The sequence below is a fragment of the Grus americana genome, chromosome 20 (assembly GCF_028858705.1).
Source record: "Grus americana isolate bGruAme1 chromosome 20, bGruAme1.mat, whole genome shotgun sequence".
NCBI lineage: Eukaryota > Metazoa > Chordata > Aves > Gruiformes > Gruidae > Grus > Grus americana.
Window position 1 is genome coordinate 3628090 of NC_072871.1, and position 16774 is coordinate 3644863.

Genomic DNA, 16774 nt, shown 5'->3' on the forward strand with positions numbered 1-16774 from the left:
CCTGGATTAGTCTTATCCTCCTTTCGCAAAACAGTGGCACATAGCTCTTTCCCTTTGAGAAATAAATGATGGAGACACAAGCATGCCAACAAATACTTCATGCGACATTTTATAGAGACAGACAGACAGACAGATTGTGAGAGAAAGAGAACAAGAAAGAGGAGCAAAGAGGAAACTGAGGGTTAGGTTTTGAAATCCTCGATGAAGTTGCAACATGAATTTGGCATGGCTCAGACTGACAACTGGAGATCTTCACAGCCGAAATGCTGCCTTCATCATGGAAAAGCCCCTCTGACCTTTTCAGAAGAGGCTGGCCTGGAGCAGAGGAGAGGTGTAGGTAAGCTACCCAGCAGTTCTCACTCCGGCAGAGCTCCCAATCCCTGTTTTGTCTGACTTCTGGGTGCGGCATTAAGTCCTTTTCCTGGAGACTGTATTTGATGTGTTTGAATTATCACAGTGGCAAGCTAGAAACTGCAGCTGAGATGCAAACTTTGGCATGCACTGGGCGCAGGATTGACTGCAGATGGTCAGTCAGCCAGCCATAAGCAGAAATTAGTGGCAAACTAAAAGTACCTCCAAAAGGAAGTAACCATAATTTAAAGCTTGATCAGTCCTCTGCGTGATAAAGACACTCCCACGAGCAAAATGCAGTCTATCCAGAAGTGCAGTTTCCCAACTTCATCAGAACAAGCTTTCATCACGTGGACTCTCAGAAGATAATGAGAAGCTCCTTCTGAGTCCCAGCAGAAGATGGAAAGGTTGGCGTGCCAAACACCTCAGCGCTGTTAGTTCGGAGCTATTGGAGACGCGGGGCTCAGCTGCTGGGTACTTTGCAAGAACTGTTGAGGCTTGAATAGGTGGATACAGAACTACAGAAACAGGGGCAAGCATGGAGACAGCTCTATCTGCCCTGCCATGGGCATGTCTACTATCTTGAGTGGTTTTCTGCTAATGAAGGTGGGTTAGTTAAATGAACCCGACCTGTTCAGCCCCCGTTTAGCTTGTTGGAGTCAGAAAGCACCAGCAAATGGAGAACAGCTCTGAGGGTCTGTTTTGTTGTGCACACCACCTGAGTGTGAGGAATGAAATGGAAGTGAATAAACAGCCTCATATGATAAGGTCTTTCTTGGCTTTCCATCAGAGAAGGCAGAAACTTCCAAGGAATTTGGGAACCTGGAATTTTGAGTATTAACTGCACCTGTTTGTAAGTGAGAAACGTGCACCGTTCCACAAGGAGCTGATATCAAAAGACCTGTGGTAGGCAAGTAGACAGGGAGGTTATTTCAGGGTCAGGTAAAGACCAAAACAAGAAGACGTTTGCTTTTTTATTTTATATTTTTTATTACAGGAAGATTTCTTTTAAAGTAGAGGGTGGGAGATAGGTGTTTAAAGAGAGTGGTCAGAAGTCTGTCTTAATTCACAGGAAATCACTTTCTAAGGAGAAAAATGAAAACTTTTTTATTCCTTCCCTTTTGAGTCAAGAAACCTGACCTGGAAAATAATAATAATAATAATAGAAATCCCTGAGCCAGTTAAACATGCAAATAGAATTTATTTTATTTTCAAATTCGTAAGTGTATCAGGGTAGCCAAAGGGCCTGGGCCAAAGCCGTTGCTGGGGGAGCTCCAGTGAAGCGAATGGAGCTGGAGCCAAGCTGATCCTCGGAGCGATGCCACGGAGCCGCGGAGGCAGGGCTTTGCAGTCAGCTGTCAGGCCGTGAATCTCAATTAATGAATTTTGAGGCCAGCTGACAGCTGTCTGTCCTTTGAGTTACCCCTGAGATGGACTTGGCCCATTTGAATTCAGGTTGCCTCTACCTGAAGGTGGGAATTTCTTCCCGACTATCACCGAGTGCCTCCTCTGCTGAAGAAAAGAGATTAAGTTTCCTTGTCACCTCTCTAGTGCTTCTGTGCACGTCCATCTCTTGAGACACTTTTATTTTCCCGAGACACAATTATTTTCTTCTCAGATGAGATCACCTGTAAAATCCTCAGTGGGTCCATCACCCTCGTTTCTCTCTCCAGAACCATCTTTGCCTTTTTTAACAGAGCACAAGATACCCTAAGGCTGAAAACCATCAAAAAAAATCAAAACTGGGCACATTTAGTGTAGAACTCATACAAAAAAGTTTTACGCTGAGTGCTAATGACATGCATAGCTACAAACAAGCCACTGGTGCACTGCCCGTGGTGCACAAAGCCACCCAGCCTGCCGGCACCGTTTGATGCGCGGTATAAAGGCTCCAACTGTCCTCTCAAACCGGTTTTACAATAGTGCGACTCCGCTTCCTCCGTGATGGTTGCTCCTGATTTAACAGAGCACAATAGAAACGTAGCTGTGGTCTAAAGAAACTGCTCTGAGAGCCTGCTGCGCTTGCGGAGAGAATGGCAGCCTTTCTTCAGCTGTCTGGAGGGATATACTTCTCAGCTAAGCTCTCCAGAGCGATTTGGGAAGCCCCTCCAGGCAGCTTACCATAACTTTTCAGCTCTATAGGGTCGTTCCTATGGGTGAAATGCTTCTGAAGTGCCCACGGCTTCGGGAAGCGATTGTGTTAAGTCTGACCCTTCCTCTGATCTTGTCTCTCCTCTGGCAGGTGTCCACGTCCTGAGCTGCAGGAACAATCCCCTGATTATCCCCGTCATCCATGACCTCAGTCACCCTTTTTATCACACCCAGGCTGTCCTCATTAGCTTCAGCTCCCAGTTTGTGGCCATCTCCGGGGTGGCCCTGCGTTCCTTCCACAACTTCGACCCCATCACCATCAGCAGCTGCCAGCGAGGACAGACCTACAGCCCGGCGGAGCAGAGGTGAGCCTGTCAGCTTGCTTCCTTCTGCCTCGCCACCCACCGCCCCCCGCGCCGCCCGCCTGCGCCGGGGGTTAAGAGGAGGCAGGAGGGGCACAGGAGCTGAACCCTGCTGACCCTTTTGTGTCGCTGGTAAAAAACCGGCAGTGTTCTCATTGATCAGGATGGATGGGACATTTAACCCGCATGGTATACTGTTAGTGAATTATTTCCTCTTCCTTTCTCCTCCCTCCTTTATCCCAAGCTTGGAATTGGGGCCAGTTAACTCTCCATACATTCCCCAGTACGGCATCGTTTTCGCCACTCACGCTGCCAGCCTTGATCTAAACTGTTTTGTGCTGCTAAAGTGCTACAGGGACCTCCCACGGAAACGGTCGTGCGGAGACAAAGTGATGCTTGTGCCCCGGAGGGGCCGGATCCTGCAAGGTGCTCGGCCCCATGCGGCGGGTGCTTGGCCACCAGCATCCATGGTGCTTTTATGGCTGGGTAAGGGCCCTCAGTACCTCTCCGGATCCGGCCCACGTTCTGAAAAGCTCTGTGGGACCCCCCAGGATGAAAGGTTTATGGCTACCGTTTTATTCTTGTTGTTATTACAGACACATCAATAGATCACCACCAACCCCTCTCAGTCTCTGCTTTACAGCATCCCACAGAGATTGTGACCTTTCGTGGCCTCTGGTGCGGCAGCTTCATGGATCCTTTCAGCGAGGCAGTGAAAAGAAGAGGGGAGAATTTAGCAAAACCCCTGAAAGAATAATTTTTTTTTTTCCCTTTGTGAATTCAAAGTTGTGAGCAGTCGTCATACCATAGCGGCAGCAATAGTAAAACAAGTTGCATACCCCAGCAAACCTCTGCTCAGCCTCCTAAGCAGGCTCTCAGGTTTTTTGATAATGTTCTGGCTTGGTTTTAGGACCTGCTTTTATTCCAGCGAAGGGGGGAGGGTGAGAAAGGGGGAGAGGGAAGGGAAAATAAAATAAAAAAAGAGTATATCTATAGCTAAATCAATCCAGTCAGTGCGTTCTGACCTAGATTCAAGGAGTCTGATCATTCTGTGCAATAGGTTGTATAAATTCAGAGGCCCAAAGACAGCAGGATCAAGTTTCAGATGTGAAATCTAGTTGTGGAAGTTTGGCCAAATCCCAGTGTAGGAGCGGGACAGAAAAAGAGCGAGAAAGACCCACTGGAAGGAGATGGTGAGAAGCGACAGGGAGCTCGAGAGGGCTGAGACGCAGGGCCGCATTCCTCCCTCTCAAGTTTTCAGTAGGAATTGAACCATTTGTTCACTTATGAAATTAGAAGTGCTCTGTGTTTAGAAAGTTATTTCCTTAATAAAAAATGCTTTCCCCTTAGGCAAAGCTTCAGTGAGCCTCTGCAGCCCTGCAAACTAACCTTTAGAAATCTCTTGAAGAAGAATCACCCGCTGTTTGCCTCTTTTTTTTTTTTCCCTTCTTGAATTTTTTTTGCGTTGTTTTGTTTCCGTGATGCACTGAACCATCTCAGCCCCGTGCTCTCAAAAACTTCCGTCAGAGCCTCGCTCGTTCAAAGTAACGTTTTAGGTCTTGCAGGTTACAACGCTGGATTGATCATAAAGTTTCCCATGTCAGTCAAGAAACTGGAAACTCTCTGAAATACAGCCCTGATCCAAAGCCAGTTGAAATCAGTGGGATTTTTTTCCATTGATGACGGTGCTGTAGTGGAAAATCTCCAATTTGCCTTGCGGTGGGATCGTTTTGGGTGACTTTCTTCTTCTGTACAAGAAACTCTAAGCAGTTCAGGTATCCAAGATGTAGAGAAAGTTGTGCATTAAGTTGCGCGGCCAGGAAATAGGTGACACATTTGCCGTCACCTGCCATCTTTTTCTTTTGTTATTTTACCCAATCCAGGAAGAACGTAGAAAGAGGGATTTTTAAAATCTGTTCTTAACCAGTTCAGAAGCTGGATGTGGGTCTTCTGCCTTCTGTGTTCACGGTCTCCCCATCAGACTCCCTGTGAGTGCCAGTCCCACAGTGCCGACCCTTCCCTTCTCCTCTTTCCCCACTGGTTGCATTTGCCTCAGATGATTTTTAAAATATTCATTTAATTTTTAAAGGAACTTTCCTTCCTATGTGTAAGCATCAATTTTACCGCTTTCATTTTCCTTAGGTCAACATGGATATTTTTGCCTGCTTTTTTGGCTTCTCTCTACAAGAGATATTATTTCTCTCTCTTCAAGGAGAATTATTTTGGTTGGAGAGGATTTATAGCCAGATACAGACACTTCTAGGCAAGGGTGCAGATTTTAAATATGTGAGGGAAAAGAAATATATCAGCTCTTAAAAGTTAGCACAGCTTTTATTTTGAGGGTGAATGGATCACTCCCATGGGTTAGTGACAACTTAATAACTGAAAATAAAACATGCACTCACTCTTCTTTTTTAAAATATGTATTACAGTTAATATTTTAGAAAAGAAAAAGGAGCTTAAATGCAAAAGTCCCATTGAACTTTATAGGTAGTTGCTCTCAGTCATCGTTAGCTCTTTTGAAAATCCATTCCATCCTTCTGAAGACATTTATAGAGGATTTGAAAAAAAATAGTCTGTACTTTCCAGTTGTATTTTTCCGGTTGTTGGTTTTTCTGCTGCAGCTCTTTTTTTGTTTTCAGCAAAAGTTTACCTCACTGCTGGAGATGTGCTGTAAAAACAACACGCTTTATTTTCACATTGCATCCTTAGACCAGATATAATGGCCCAGCTAGTTCTTCCCTTGTGCTTTATAGCTCAAATTATTATACTTTTATTATTTCCTATTTAGCCTTGTGGAGTGGACGGTGAAATTGGGTGTGCAGAAACAGGGGTATAATTTCCCACCTCGCAGTCACTCGAGCAGCAAGAAAGCCTGGTGCATTGGGGCTGCCTTTGACAGGGCTTCCTCAGAAATCAGGTTTTTGTCCTTTTCACCGTGTAAGAGCCATCAGCTGGGGGTCTCCATCCCCGGCAAGGCAGGCCGTGTGAAGTGCTGCTTTTCCTCGGTGGCATTTCCCTGCCACGTTCACGAGACCCATCCCCTCCTCCATCCTGCGTGGTGCCATTTGCTCCTCTCCTGCAAACTTCAGACGGGAGATGTGAAAACCTAGGTGGACACCCCAATTCAGCTGTCAGAATTGTGGATTTCAGGAGTTTCCAGCTTTCTAATCCTCCATTAACTCCGTGTTCGTAACAGAGATAAGTCTCCCCTCCCCTGGAGTGGGCTCTGCCTGCCTGTGGCTCCCGGCGTGCACAGCCCACGTTGTGCTGCTCCTTGTGCTTTCTAGTTAGCGTAGAAAAAAAATGCTTCTTTTCTTTGTTTGGTTAAATCTTTGCATGAACTCACTGTTCTGGCTGCAAAATTGCTTCTGCAGGGGAGATTGACAGCTGGGGGGGACCAGCACTGTAGACCAAGACCCACTCCTGGCCAACATGTCCTCGGCCTGCCCTCGCCCTGGCCCCCGTGGAGGACCGTCCTCCCAGCTTCACCCTTTGCTGCCCCAAAAAAGCCCCAGGGAGACGTAGCCCACTCCAGCTCTTCTCTTTGTCTTGTTCTGTCCTGCTGTCAGCTTCCCCAACAAGAAATGATGAAGATAAATCTTCAGCAGCGGAACAAATGCAACCGCCCTTTATAACTCCGGTTATTTTTTTTACCTTTTTATAAGGGAGAAAAAACCCAAAGGTTTCCTCGTCTCATTTTTTGTGATTTAATGCAGCTTTCTCTTTCTCAATTCGGCCGCCTTTCCCCTGCCCTGTGTTCTGTCATTAAGCGCAATCTCTGTCAGCTTGCTTCTGGTGAAATTAATGAATTTCTCACAGAACTGTTAATCATAGAAGCTTTGGTCCGTGACATGTGTTATAATTCAATGGGTTTTTAACCTTTGCCCCATTTTGGTAATTGGCAAACGGCATCATTTGGCTTTTATTAAAATGGAAGGCGATGTGTTTTCTTCGTTCGCCTGGACAGACTCTGGCGGGGAGACCTGCAGGGCTGCTAACGCCCAGGCACACCGTCCCGCGTCCAGGCTGGCAGGGCGAAGGGGCTCGGAGAGCTTTATCGGTTCAAGATGGACCCCCCCGGGCAGCAGTTTCTCACACAACGGGGTGCAGGCAGGCTGAAGGCAGAGCCAGTCCTCAGGAAGAATGTTGCCCTCCCAGCGGTGGGGACCGTGGTGGGGATGTGCTGGCCCGTACCTCTCCTTACCTGGGGTTGGATCAAGTGTTTTATGTAAATCGCTGGGTTTATCCTCATTCCTGACCCTATCAGTTTGAATTAGGGTTTTGCTGTGATCGCCATCAGAGTCAGGCCCAACAGTCCTGCGGTGAGATCGCTGAAGGCGATAGGTGATGCTCCTCTTTTGGTCACTGTCATGGACCAGGTTTGAAGGCAAACACTTAAAAGGAAAGGGCTTGGGCCTTCTTCCAGTGACACGTCAGCACAGGTTCACCAGTCCCCATCCAGCCCCAAGGATTTGGGCAGATGTTCTTTGAGATTTTATGTTAGTACAAGGAGACCAATGTGTTTTAGCCAAAGACTGGAGAAGATAAATTCATTGCCACCTTTCCAGTTCATACTTTTTTTTATTTCTACAACAAGGCATGTGGCTAGCAGCCTTTGCTTTTCAAAGTGCTGCATATATATTTGGATTAGAGAGAGAGAATCTGCTCTTGCCTTTAGAGGAATCTCTGCAGAGGAGAAGACCAACCCATTGTAAGGAGAAATCTGTTAGCAAAACCCTCAGAAGGCTGCACGTGTGTGAGTTGTCTGTATGATGGTGTAGAGCAAAACCGAAGTATGCTTCAGAACTGCAGCCCAGGCAGGCCTGGCCTGTGGAAAAGGAAGTCTTTCCTATGTACAGTAGATAACGGTGTGGCTCTTCTCATAACAAGCGGATACCAGGAGCTTTTATGCTCACCTGTGCATATATGGGTGTCAGAGCTATCATGAAGGAAACAAATAATTAGGGCGCTATGTTAAGATGAGTTCTTGGAAAAACGCTTGACCCAAGGGTTAGGAAAAGAAAGTTTGGCTGCTCTAAGCTTTTCGAAAGAGGAAGTCCTGGATTGTTTTTATGTGAGGAAGGAAGAGTTCCACTTAATTGTTATAATTCTCTATAAACATGTTAAAATACAAATGTTTCTAGGATTGTGTCACTAAGACCCCGATTTAGCAAAGCCCTCAGCTATTTGCTTACATCCCCCTATAGTCAGATCTATCAGTGGGACTTAACCGTGCTTTTGAAGTTAAGCACATATTTAAGTGCCTTGCTGAATTGGGGCCAATATTGGCACAGAGAAATGAAGATTCAGAGGCTAATGACTGAGCTCATTTAGATTAGGGATGGGCAGAATGGATTTGAATAAAGTAAGAACTGGCTCGGAACTTCAGCCTACATATGAAGCTAACTCAGTTCAGGGCTTTTTACATGGTTGACACGATCTGCCTCGATCTGTATTTTTAACACGCTGCAAGCAGTGGAACGTGTGCAAGAAATCCACTGCTCCTCGCACTCACTTTGGTGTGAAAATGTGGCTTTAGGAAATCATGCGCTGCCAGGGCAAGAACAGGAACAGGTGAATCCTGAGGTGGACCTAGTAAAATAAGCAGTCAGGCACTGCCCCTTGCTCGTTATATATTTATCAGTAAATCATTAGAGTGGTCCTTGGGTCCCTTGCATAGCTTTTGTCCAGACCAGCTCGTACTCTGACAAGCAATTCCCAGGTGCAGTTGGGGAGTTAGGAGAGACCAGGGATGGTTTGAAATAGGCAGTTTTGATGAAGTCACCCAGTTTTGATTGCGTGGAAATGGGATAAGCTGTCCTATGCCAGGAATCAACATGAGTTAAAGTACCAGTGATTTCATTCTCAGATACTCCATATTGTTTCTTTTCCATGGAATGCATAGTTTCTGGAGCATGTGATGATTAACCACTGTTAAATGGCAATACCCATGCAAGAGCTTCTGTAACCCACAATTCTGCAATATGGATGCGATGGATTCTTTGTCTAAACTTCCTACTTGGAGATACTAATTTCTCCTCCTTAATTCTGCATTTGCAGAACTCAATTCAGGATCGTGACTTCAAAATTCATTGGGATTTACGGCTGACAGTAGCTGATACCAAATTGGAACCAGTAGCTAGAGAACCAGAAATATTTAAATTGGAAACATTTGGTGGCAGTGGTTGTTTTTTTGCAAAAAGTGAATGGTTGTATTGTTTGTCACTGAAGTCATTCATATAGAGTTACAGACAGAGCGAGCTGCCCAGATGATCTGCTAACCAAGGCATAATCTGGAGCCTGGAGGGGGTGGCTAAAAATGTTCCCTGGCCATTTAAGAAGACCACAAGGGGACTTGTAAACAGAAAGAAGAACATCACAATAAGTGTTTCTTAATGCCTTTGTCTGTGGTGTTTCAGTTCTGCAGGACTTTTAAGCCCAGGCTCGCGCATCTGGTGTCCTGATATGAACTCAAGAAACCAGATTCTTTTGCTCCTTTACATTGATGGAATTGAAAAGCGATGCCACTTACTGCGGTGACATTCCTTCAGATTTCCCTTTGTGCAAATTGCAAAGGTTTTCTTAAGCTCATCCTTCCCTCTGAAGCCATTCAAGGCTGAATTCAGTGCTGCATTGATGTGTAGCACATTGATTCGCGTAAGATATTAAATGAAATAGGTCTGCTATTATTTTATTTTTCCAACTTTAGTGCAAAAAAAAGTTTTCAGATTCTGTGGGAGTTTTGCAATGGGCAGTCAAGGTTCGCAATGTGTACTTCTGAGAATGGCTTGGCAATGGTGCTCGCTTTTTTCCTCAATGAGTCAACTTCCTCGTCACTGGAGCCCTGGCACGGGAGGAACTCGTATTGCAGCCTCACCGTCTGAAATCGGAGGGGAGCAAAGTGATGGTTAGCCGTCATGGGTAGGTGTAACTGGGGCACGTAGGGAGGATTCGACAAGATGTCGTTCATCGTTACGCTCTCACTCGACATCTGTGTTCAGATATTCTCGCTAATGTTAATTAGTGACTTACTTAACTAGCAGTGCCGTGAGGTCAATAGTAAGGTACTGCTCCACTCCGGGAGCTGCAGTATGTGAGGCTGCCGAAACAGAGGGGGTCTGTGGTTCACACTCCTGGGTGATTCATGTGAGGATTTTACAATTGCACACGGCTGTTCTCCTCACCTCACTTCTCTGCAAGAGAAGACCAGCTGGGCACTAGGATATACTGTCTGCTTGTTCTTCCACCATCTCATCCACAGTCATATTGATCGGTGCAAACTGAAATCAATGGCAGGTTAAATTTGTATGTCAGGCCGTGAGTTGCAGTGGCCGGAAAACACGCGTGAAACCCTTGGTGTGGCGGCAGGGGATCCTACGGAAGGCAGGATCGCTCTGTGTAGGTCAGCTCTGGCAGAAGATCATCCGTTCTGCAGAAGTAATGAACATCACGGTTGTCATGCTGACAGACAAGGCGCTGTTTGCTGCATACAAGGGTATCGAGCTGGCCAACACAGAGGTGGAATTCTCCTTCCTCAGTCCTGCCAGCGGCAATACTTTGTGCACAATGGGGAAATAAGGTCTTTCTGAACGTAGAAATTGTTTATGGCTCATCGCACTCCAGGGAAGGGCTGCCACTGAACAAGCAACCTTAAATTACAAGCAGCGGGCACTTCCCATATAGCACTAGTCTGGGACAGAGAAATGAGTTGCGGAGGTACATAATACTGTCGTTTAATCTGATCTAGAGCTCAGTAGAGACATGTGCAGATGTGCTTCTCTATCAGTAACATGGGGATAACAATACCAGCCCAGGTGTCTCACAGGAGTGTCATGAAAATTAATTAGATAATGTCTGCACAATGCTTTGAACCCAGCAAAACACCACGTACATGCTAAGTCCTGTGCTTACTAAGGTGGACGGTGTTTTGGTGGCTGTTAACTCCTTTTTCTAGGAGATGGGAATAGCTTACTTGTAATCCATTTCAAAATATGTGTATTGATGCATTGTTTTCCTTCTTTCTATAACTTTCGGTGTTTCAGGTTCTTCCCTACCCACGTAGATCATTGAAAGAAGTCAAGGTTTTCCTTCCTCAGAATTAATTCAACTGTATTTAATTTAAATTCAGTTTAATTTTCAGCAGAGGTGTATCACCTTGTAGGAATCCTTAACCCCAGAAATTTTGTCGCTAATCCAGCAAAATGTCTTTGCACGTGCTTTAAGACTCAGCCCTTTTTCATTGCCCTTTAGCTGAGGCACTGTCCCATATGGACATTTGAACATGTGCTATAATGTTTGATTCAGGTCATCAGAGATGGTGAGAGATTTTGTGTCAACCAGACATTTCTGTGTACACCAAAATAAAACAAAAACCTCTTTTTACAAGTTGTGCTAAATGTTACAATAATTCACTGTAGGGAGAGCAGAGAGTTTCCATCCGGGGAAACATTTTATGGATGGCAGGATAACAACTGGAGAGATCTGAAATGACAGCATGCTGCTGAGCTTGATAAGAGCTTATCAGCGCAGCTACACAGCTGATGTTTGGTGTTCCTCATGAAGTGGAATAAAATGAATGTGTTGATCTCAATCGAGTTTCCCAAAGATAAGAGTGTCTATCACAAAATCCCTTCCTCACACGTACACACATGCACACTTATCACTAGCAGTATCGGGCACTCCTGAATTGAGCTGAGATTTAAAATTTGGATGGGGCATAAGGACTGCTCTTGGAGGGAGAGTGCTCTTGTGGAAGGGATGGATGGACGGATGGATGGATGTTGGTACAGGAATAGGAAGGCAACAGTGCAGTTGAATATTGCAGAACAGAAAGTAATTCTGCAGAATTGGCAGGCTCTTCCCTTTTGCCACAAGAACTGTAATGTGCTTTCATTGTCATCACTGTTGCCACTGTCCCTGTCCTTCAGAAGACACGAGTAGAAGGTGTGCGCATTGGTGAGGAGCCCTTTGCCGAGCCAGGTTCAGTCTGTGTACCTGCTGCCTGACAAGCGATGAGTTTGTCAGTCAGACGCGCTTGCTCTTGTGGAATGAATTAAATGAATTGAATAAAAATACCACTTCTTGTTTCCCACCTAGCTGCGTCCACTACTCCTGCGAAGCCACCGACTGCCAAAAGCTGGAGATCGAGAACGCGCTGCTGAACTGCTCCGGCGGCGGGTGGTACAATGGTGCCCAGTGCAACGTGAGCTGCAAGACGGGCTACATTTTGCAAGTCCAGCGAGACGACGATCTCAGCAAGAGCCAGGTTTGTTTTGCTGTTTTGGTACGATGACCCACAAGACAGGGATGAGCAACCAGATGTGGAGAAATTGAGAAATAACCCAGCCTAAACCCCAAAATCTCAGCTCAGCCTTGGGACAAGGCTTTATCCAAATACTTCCCATCAGAACAGGAGCCATCTGACTCTGTAGGAAGAGGTACTGACAGTGAGCAAAGCTCAGATGCTTCCCAAATTTAGAAATTTTCAACCCAAAAGGTTTAAATATGTGTTCAGGCCTTCTCTGATCTCACTGGCTCTACTCAGCTAAACAGTGTTTCTTGCGTTGTTTTTTTGGGGGTGAGGTGTTTGGGGTTTTTGCACAACCAGTTTCTGGGCAAAATACCTAATTTTTATTTTATTCCTCGGGTTGAGGTTAACAATGTCTTAACTCCTTTGCAATGTTTCAGTCCATCTGCTCCCAGCCACACCCTGACACTGCAGAAATACATGGTATCAAGGGGGCAGAAAAAGCACCCAAACCTTTTTGCTTCCAAACAAAGCACCGAAAACCTACCCCGGTGGGTCAGGGAGTGCTCCCCATCTTAATCCGGTCCTACAGAAGCAGCACGTCTTGATGCAGTGAGTGGGCTATTGAGGAAAACTATCAATTTCTTTAAACATTAAAAAAACGCAGGTCCTTGGTGCTGGGAGAGGTGGACAAGGTGCGGCACGGCCCAGCCTCGGCGTGCCGTTGGGAGCAGGGCGCATGGGGTACGCGGGTGCAGGGCAGGCACCTCGGTTTGTGCTCTCGCCTCTAATTCTGCCGGATCCAGCTTCCCCCATCGGCACCTTCTCGCGTGTTGTCGGGGCAGCGCACACATCTGGGGCCGGGGAGGGCTGGGGCGGGCAGGCGTGCTCAGCAGCCTGTCTGTATTTGTGAAATACTGTGTTCTTCATCAGCTCGCGGAGGGGAGAGACGGAGGGGAGGGGAATGAGTCAGCCCTTTCAACTCAATTACAAAACAAATAGAGGACCCCATGAGCTGGGCCTCTTCCATCCTAATTGGCATCAGCACCAGAACCCCAGCTCCAGCTGAGCATTTTTACAGAACAGAAAACAAGTTCTCAAACGAGCCTGAATGGCTGAACCAGGAAATAGTTGGAAGGGATCTGTACATTGAGCACACAGGAATCCCAAACCAAATAAAACAGCCTAAACATGTTTCACCAGCTCCGTGTTATTTAAATGCAGGAAGTACCTTTTGGGGAGGCTCAACCAACTGTATATGGTTTTGCTCTGAGAAGTTTGGTTTCAGAGCCTTGATCAGACTCATATGACAGGAGCGGAGGATTTTAGCACCCCTAGTTAATGTGATTCACTGCTTATTACAACATGCTTCCTCTCACCCTGGTCTACTATTGCACTTTGTCGTCTTTTTTCCACGGATAAAAACCCTGAGGCCGATGGCTTTGTTTTGCTCAGTGCCGTGCATTCATTGTTCAAATCAGGGAAGGAGTGGAGCATCTTAAAGATATCCATGTTCAGCTAAGCACATTAAACACGTGCTTTAAAAGTTTATTCATGTGCTTTGGAGATCTGTTGAAAAGGAACGGACAGTTTCTTTCACTATCGTCTTGTTTTATTTCTTCGTGTCAGGTGCTTCAAGCCAGAACTTGTGGAACATGTAGGCAAGAAATGAATTATCCAAGAAAATCCGGAATCCGTGGTTTGGATTCCTTGTGTTGTATTGAATTGAATTGCATTGTGCTCCTCCCACAATTGCTTCCCAGCTTCAGCTCCTCTTCGGATCACAAGCCGTTGGAGATGAGATAGGGTGTGTGGGCTGTTATCTGTGGTCAGAGGGACTTTCTGCCGTGATTGAGGAACCTTGCACAAAGCTGGTGGTTGTTTCACTGTTGTCGTTTATCGTTGGATGTTTTGTTCGTTTGACTGATTTGAGGGTCTAGAGCTATTTTTTTTCTCATATAACTGACAGTGGGAGGGTTGCATGAGGAAGAGGAGGAAGGAAAATAGCTTTGCACATGCTGATGTTTCACACTCTTAGGTAGGAAGGAGTCTGAGGTGAGGTGCCATGTCTCAAAGAGCAGACTGAATATCAGTGGCCCATGACCACTGCGTGCTGATGAAGATGATGGACAGACCGGTGAAAACACACCGGTTTAGCATCTGAACCACATTTGTCTTCCGTATTTCACTGAAAGGCAGAAAGAAAGGGTGAACAGAGAATTAAAAGCAAAATTTTCAAAAGCACCTCAGAGATGTAGGGGCACAAGTCACATTTCAAATCAATCTTTTACATCTAAAGGGTCTTTGAAAATCTTCTTAACAGTTTCTGCACTTTTTGGCCTCTGTGTCTTCTGAAGCCACCATTTTAATCAGTCTTAGGGCAAAAAAATTCATTCATCTCTGCTCTCTGAGAAGCTCCCATTCCCAAATTCTGTTAAAACTCCATAAAATCACCAAATCCTAAAAACCGTCAGCACTATGTACAGTAGAAACTGTTCGCTGTTTGCAAATAAAAAAAAGCTGAGCTGTTTACAGACCCTTGGGCTCTCTCTCATCCTCATTTAGGGACTTCGGCAACAACAACAAAAAAGGGTTTGCATAGCGATGGAGCGAAATCTTTCATGTATCTTTCTCACAACAAAGATGATCTCGGGATGTTTTCATTTCCCCCCAATTTCTTCCCACCCCCCTGACAACCCCATCGCTCTTTCTTCTCATCTCCCCCTTTCCTCCCTTTGTCTTTCACAGCTTTACTCCCCCTTGTCCTTCGCTGAAAGCCCCCGCTCATTCACTTACATGTTGTCATCTCTCCTTGAAGCTACCACCACTGCTGCTCTGGTCAAGAGGTGTTATTTAAAACCCAGCAGCTCCCTAATGTTGTGCAAAGGCATCATCAATCATGCCAGGAAAAGAAAGCGCGGCTCATGTGGGTTCAATTAGAGGCACAGTAGTGGGCAGAAGTGGAAGAATACTTAGAGGGGAGGGCACAGCTGTTCATTTTTAAGGAGAGGAAACTTCACACGTGAAGCATCGCTTGAAGAAGGAGCCGGCTGGGATCTTGGGCAGCAGGAAGGAGACATGAATTCTCCCAGGCTGTTAAAAGTCCCAAGAAACAAATCTTTTTGGCACCAGATTTGTTTAAGTTTGCATCCTCTTCACTGTACTGCACACTGTATCTTTGGAGGCCCTTTTTTTTTTTTTTTTTTTTGCCTCTTTTCTCCTCCCCGCCCGCCCTCCCTCCTTGCGTAAGCCTCTTTTGGAAGGCAGGACATGAAGGGAAGCGGTTGCTGTGATGCCAGTCAAAGCAGCACAAAGTGCCCAAAGTGACAGCTAATAAACCAGATGAGAAAGCCAAGTGCTTCGTATGGACTGCTGTGAGCTGGGTGACCTTGTCGGATCAGACAGGCGAAACAGGCACGTGCCTGCTCAGGCTTCGGCTGGGAGATGCAGATGCTGCCACAAAGACCCAGTGTCGGATCCTAAGGCGGCACTGCTCAGGCTGTCGATTGGAAATACCCCGAGGTGCAGCGTGGTGGTGGGGAGAGCCGGGCTCCTGCTCAGCAGCCTGGGGTCCTGCCCTGCAGTGATCCCACCTTCGGGTGGGACATTGCAAGAGGGAGAAGCTGAAAGCTGGTGGGTGCCGTCTGTGATAATTTCCATGTTAGGGTTGTCCTCTGTGCTTTCAATCAAAGTCACTAGTCTTTGTCTCCATTGCGGGGAATGTTCTCTGTTATGTTCTGCTGCAGAAATGCGTGTGCTCCTATTGCTTGAATCGATGACATGACAGACATACTCTAAAATATGCCATTATTATGTCTGACCTTGAAAACCTCAGCTTCCATCATACAAAGTGTGGAACAAATTACTGGAAAAAGCTGAGAAGCCAGGGTCCTACTCACATGGGCACAGCTTCTCTGCGTGGGAATGGCCTTGCCAGTATGCCAGGAAGAGGAAAAGCCATACGGGTCTGGAAGAAGGTGACTCTTCCAGATTTGGTTAGTGGTTTTGTTGGAAACGTACCATGGGGAAAAACCCAGAGGTGAAAACATGGAGAGACTAATTGGTTTTTTTCACATCAAGGTCTAGAACAGGGGCAGAAATAAAGCGCAGTGGGAGTACAGGTCTAATGAGGGATCCCTTCCAGGGAGGGGTGACCCCAGGCACATTGCATTTCCAGCAGGCTGTAGTGTCCTGCACCTTTCAGACCACAGTGGCAGCTGAAATACTCTCACAAGTGTTAGCTTGAGCAAAACGTTGTCGCCCATTTTCTGTGAGGTGTGACTGTCATGCACAGATATTACCTCTGTTTAAATTTTTGTGTTATCTTCTGGATTCTGAATTTGCACTGTTTATTTGGTGTTCTGTAGAGGTACATCTGATGTGCAACCCTGTCGTTAGAGAAACTCCCTTGTGCACCATACTGTGTCTCAGCAGCCAGTATCAGCTCGTAGTAACAGTCATTTATTCCTAAACTAGATCACACCGACGCTAATAATTGAATTCTTGGAGTTGAATCTCCTATCACTGATAGATTTTCCCTGTGCTCAGCATGGATCCAGCATCCAGCAAGATACAGCGTAAGCCCCATGTCTTTTCCATAACGTTTGGATAGCCCCTGACATCAATAGCTTGGGTTTATGTTTTAACCTCCTGCTGTCGAGGTGCCCAGCCACCACGGTGCTGGAGTGTTATTTGATGATAGCATCTGTAAAGGGAAACG

General features: G+C 46.1%; 1 protein-coding gene across 2 annotated transcripts in view; it reads left to right on the top strand.

The window, feature by feature from the left end:
• Positions 1-16774, top strand: part of PAPPA (pappalysin 1) — a 180187-nt gene that overhangs the window by 125551 nt on the left and 37862 nt on the right. For both annotated transcript variants that reach the window (XM_054848963.1, XM_054848962.1), the window contains exons 13-14: positions 2594-2807; positions 11904-12072. In XM_054848963.1, the coding sequence (XP_054704938.1) occupies positions 2594-2807; positions 11904-12072 (383 nt within the window). The remainder of the gene's footprint in view (positions 1-2593; positions 2808-11903; positions 12073-16774) is intronic.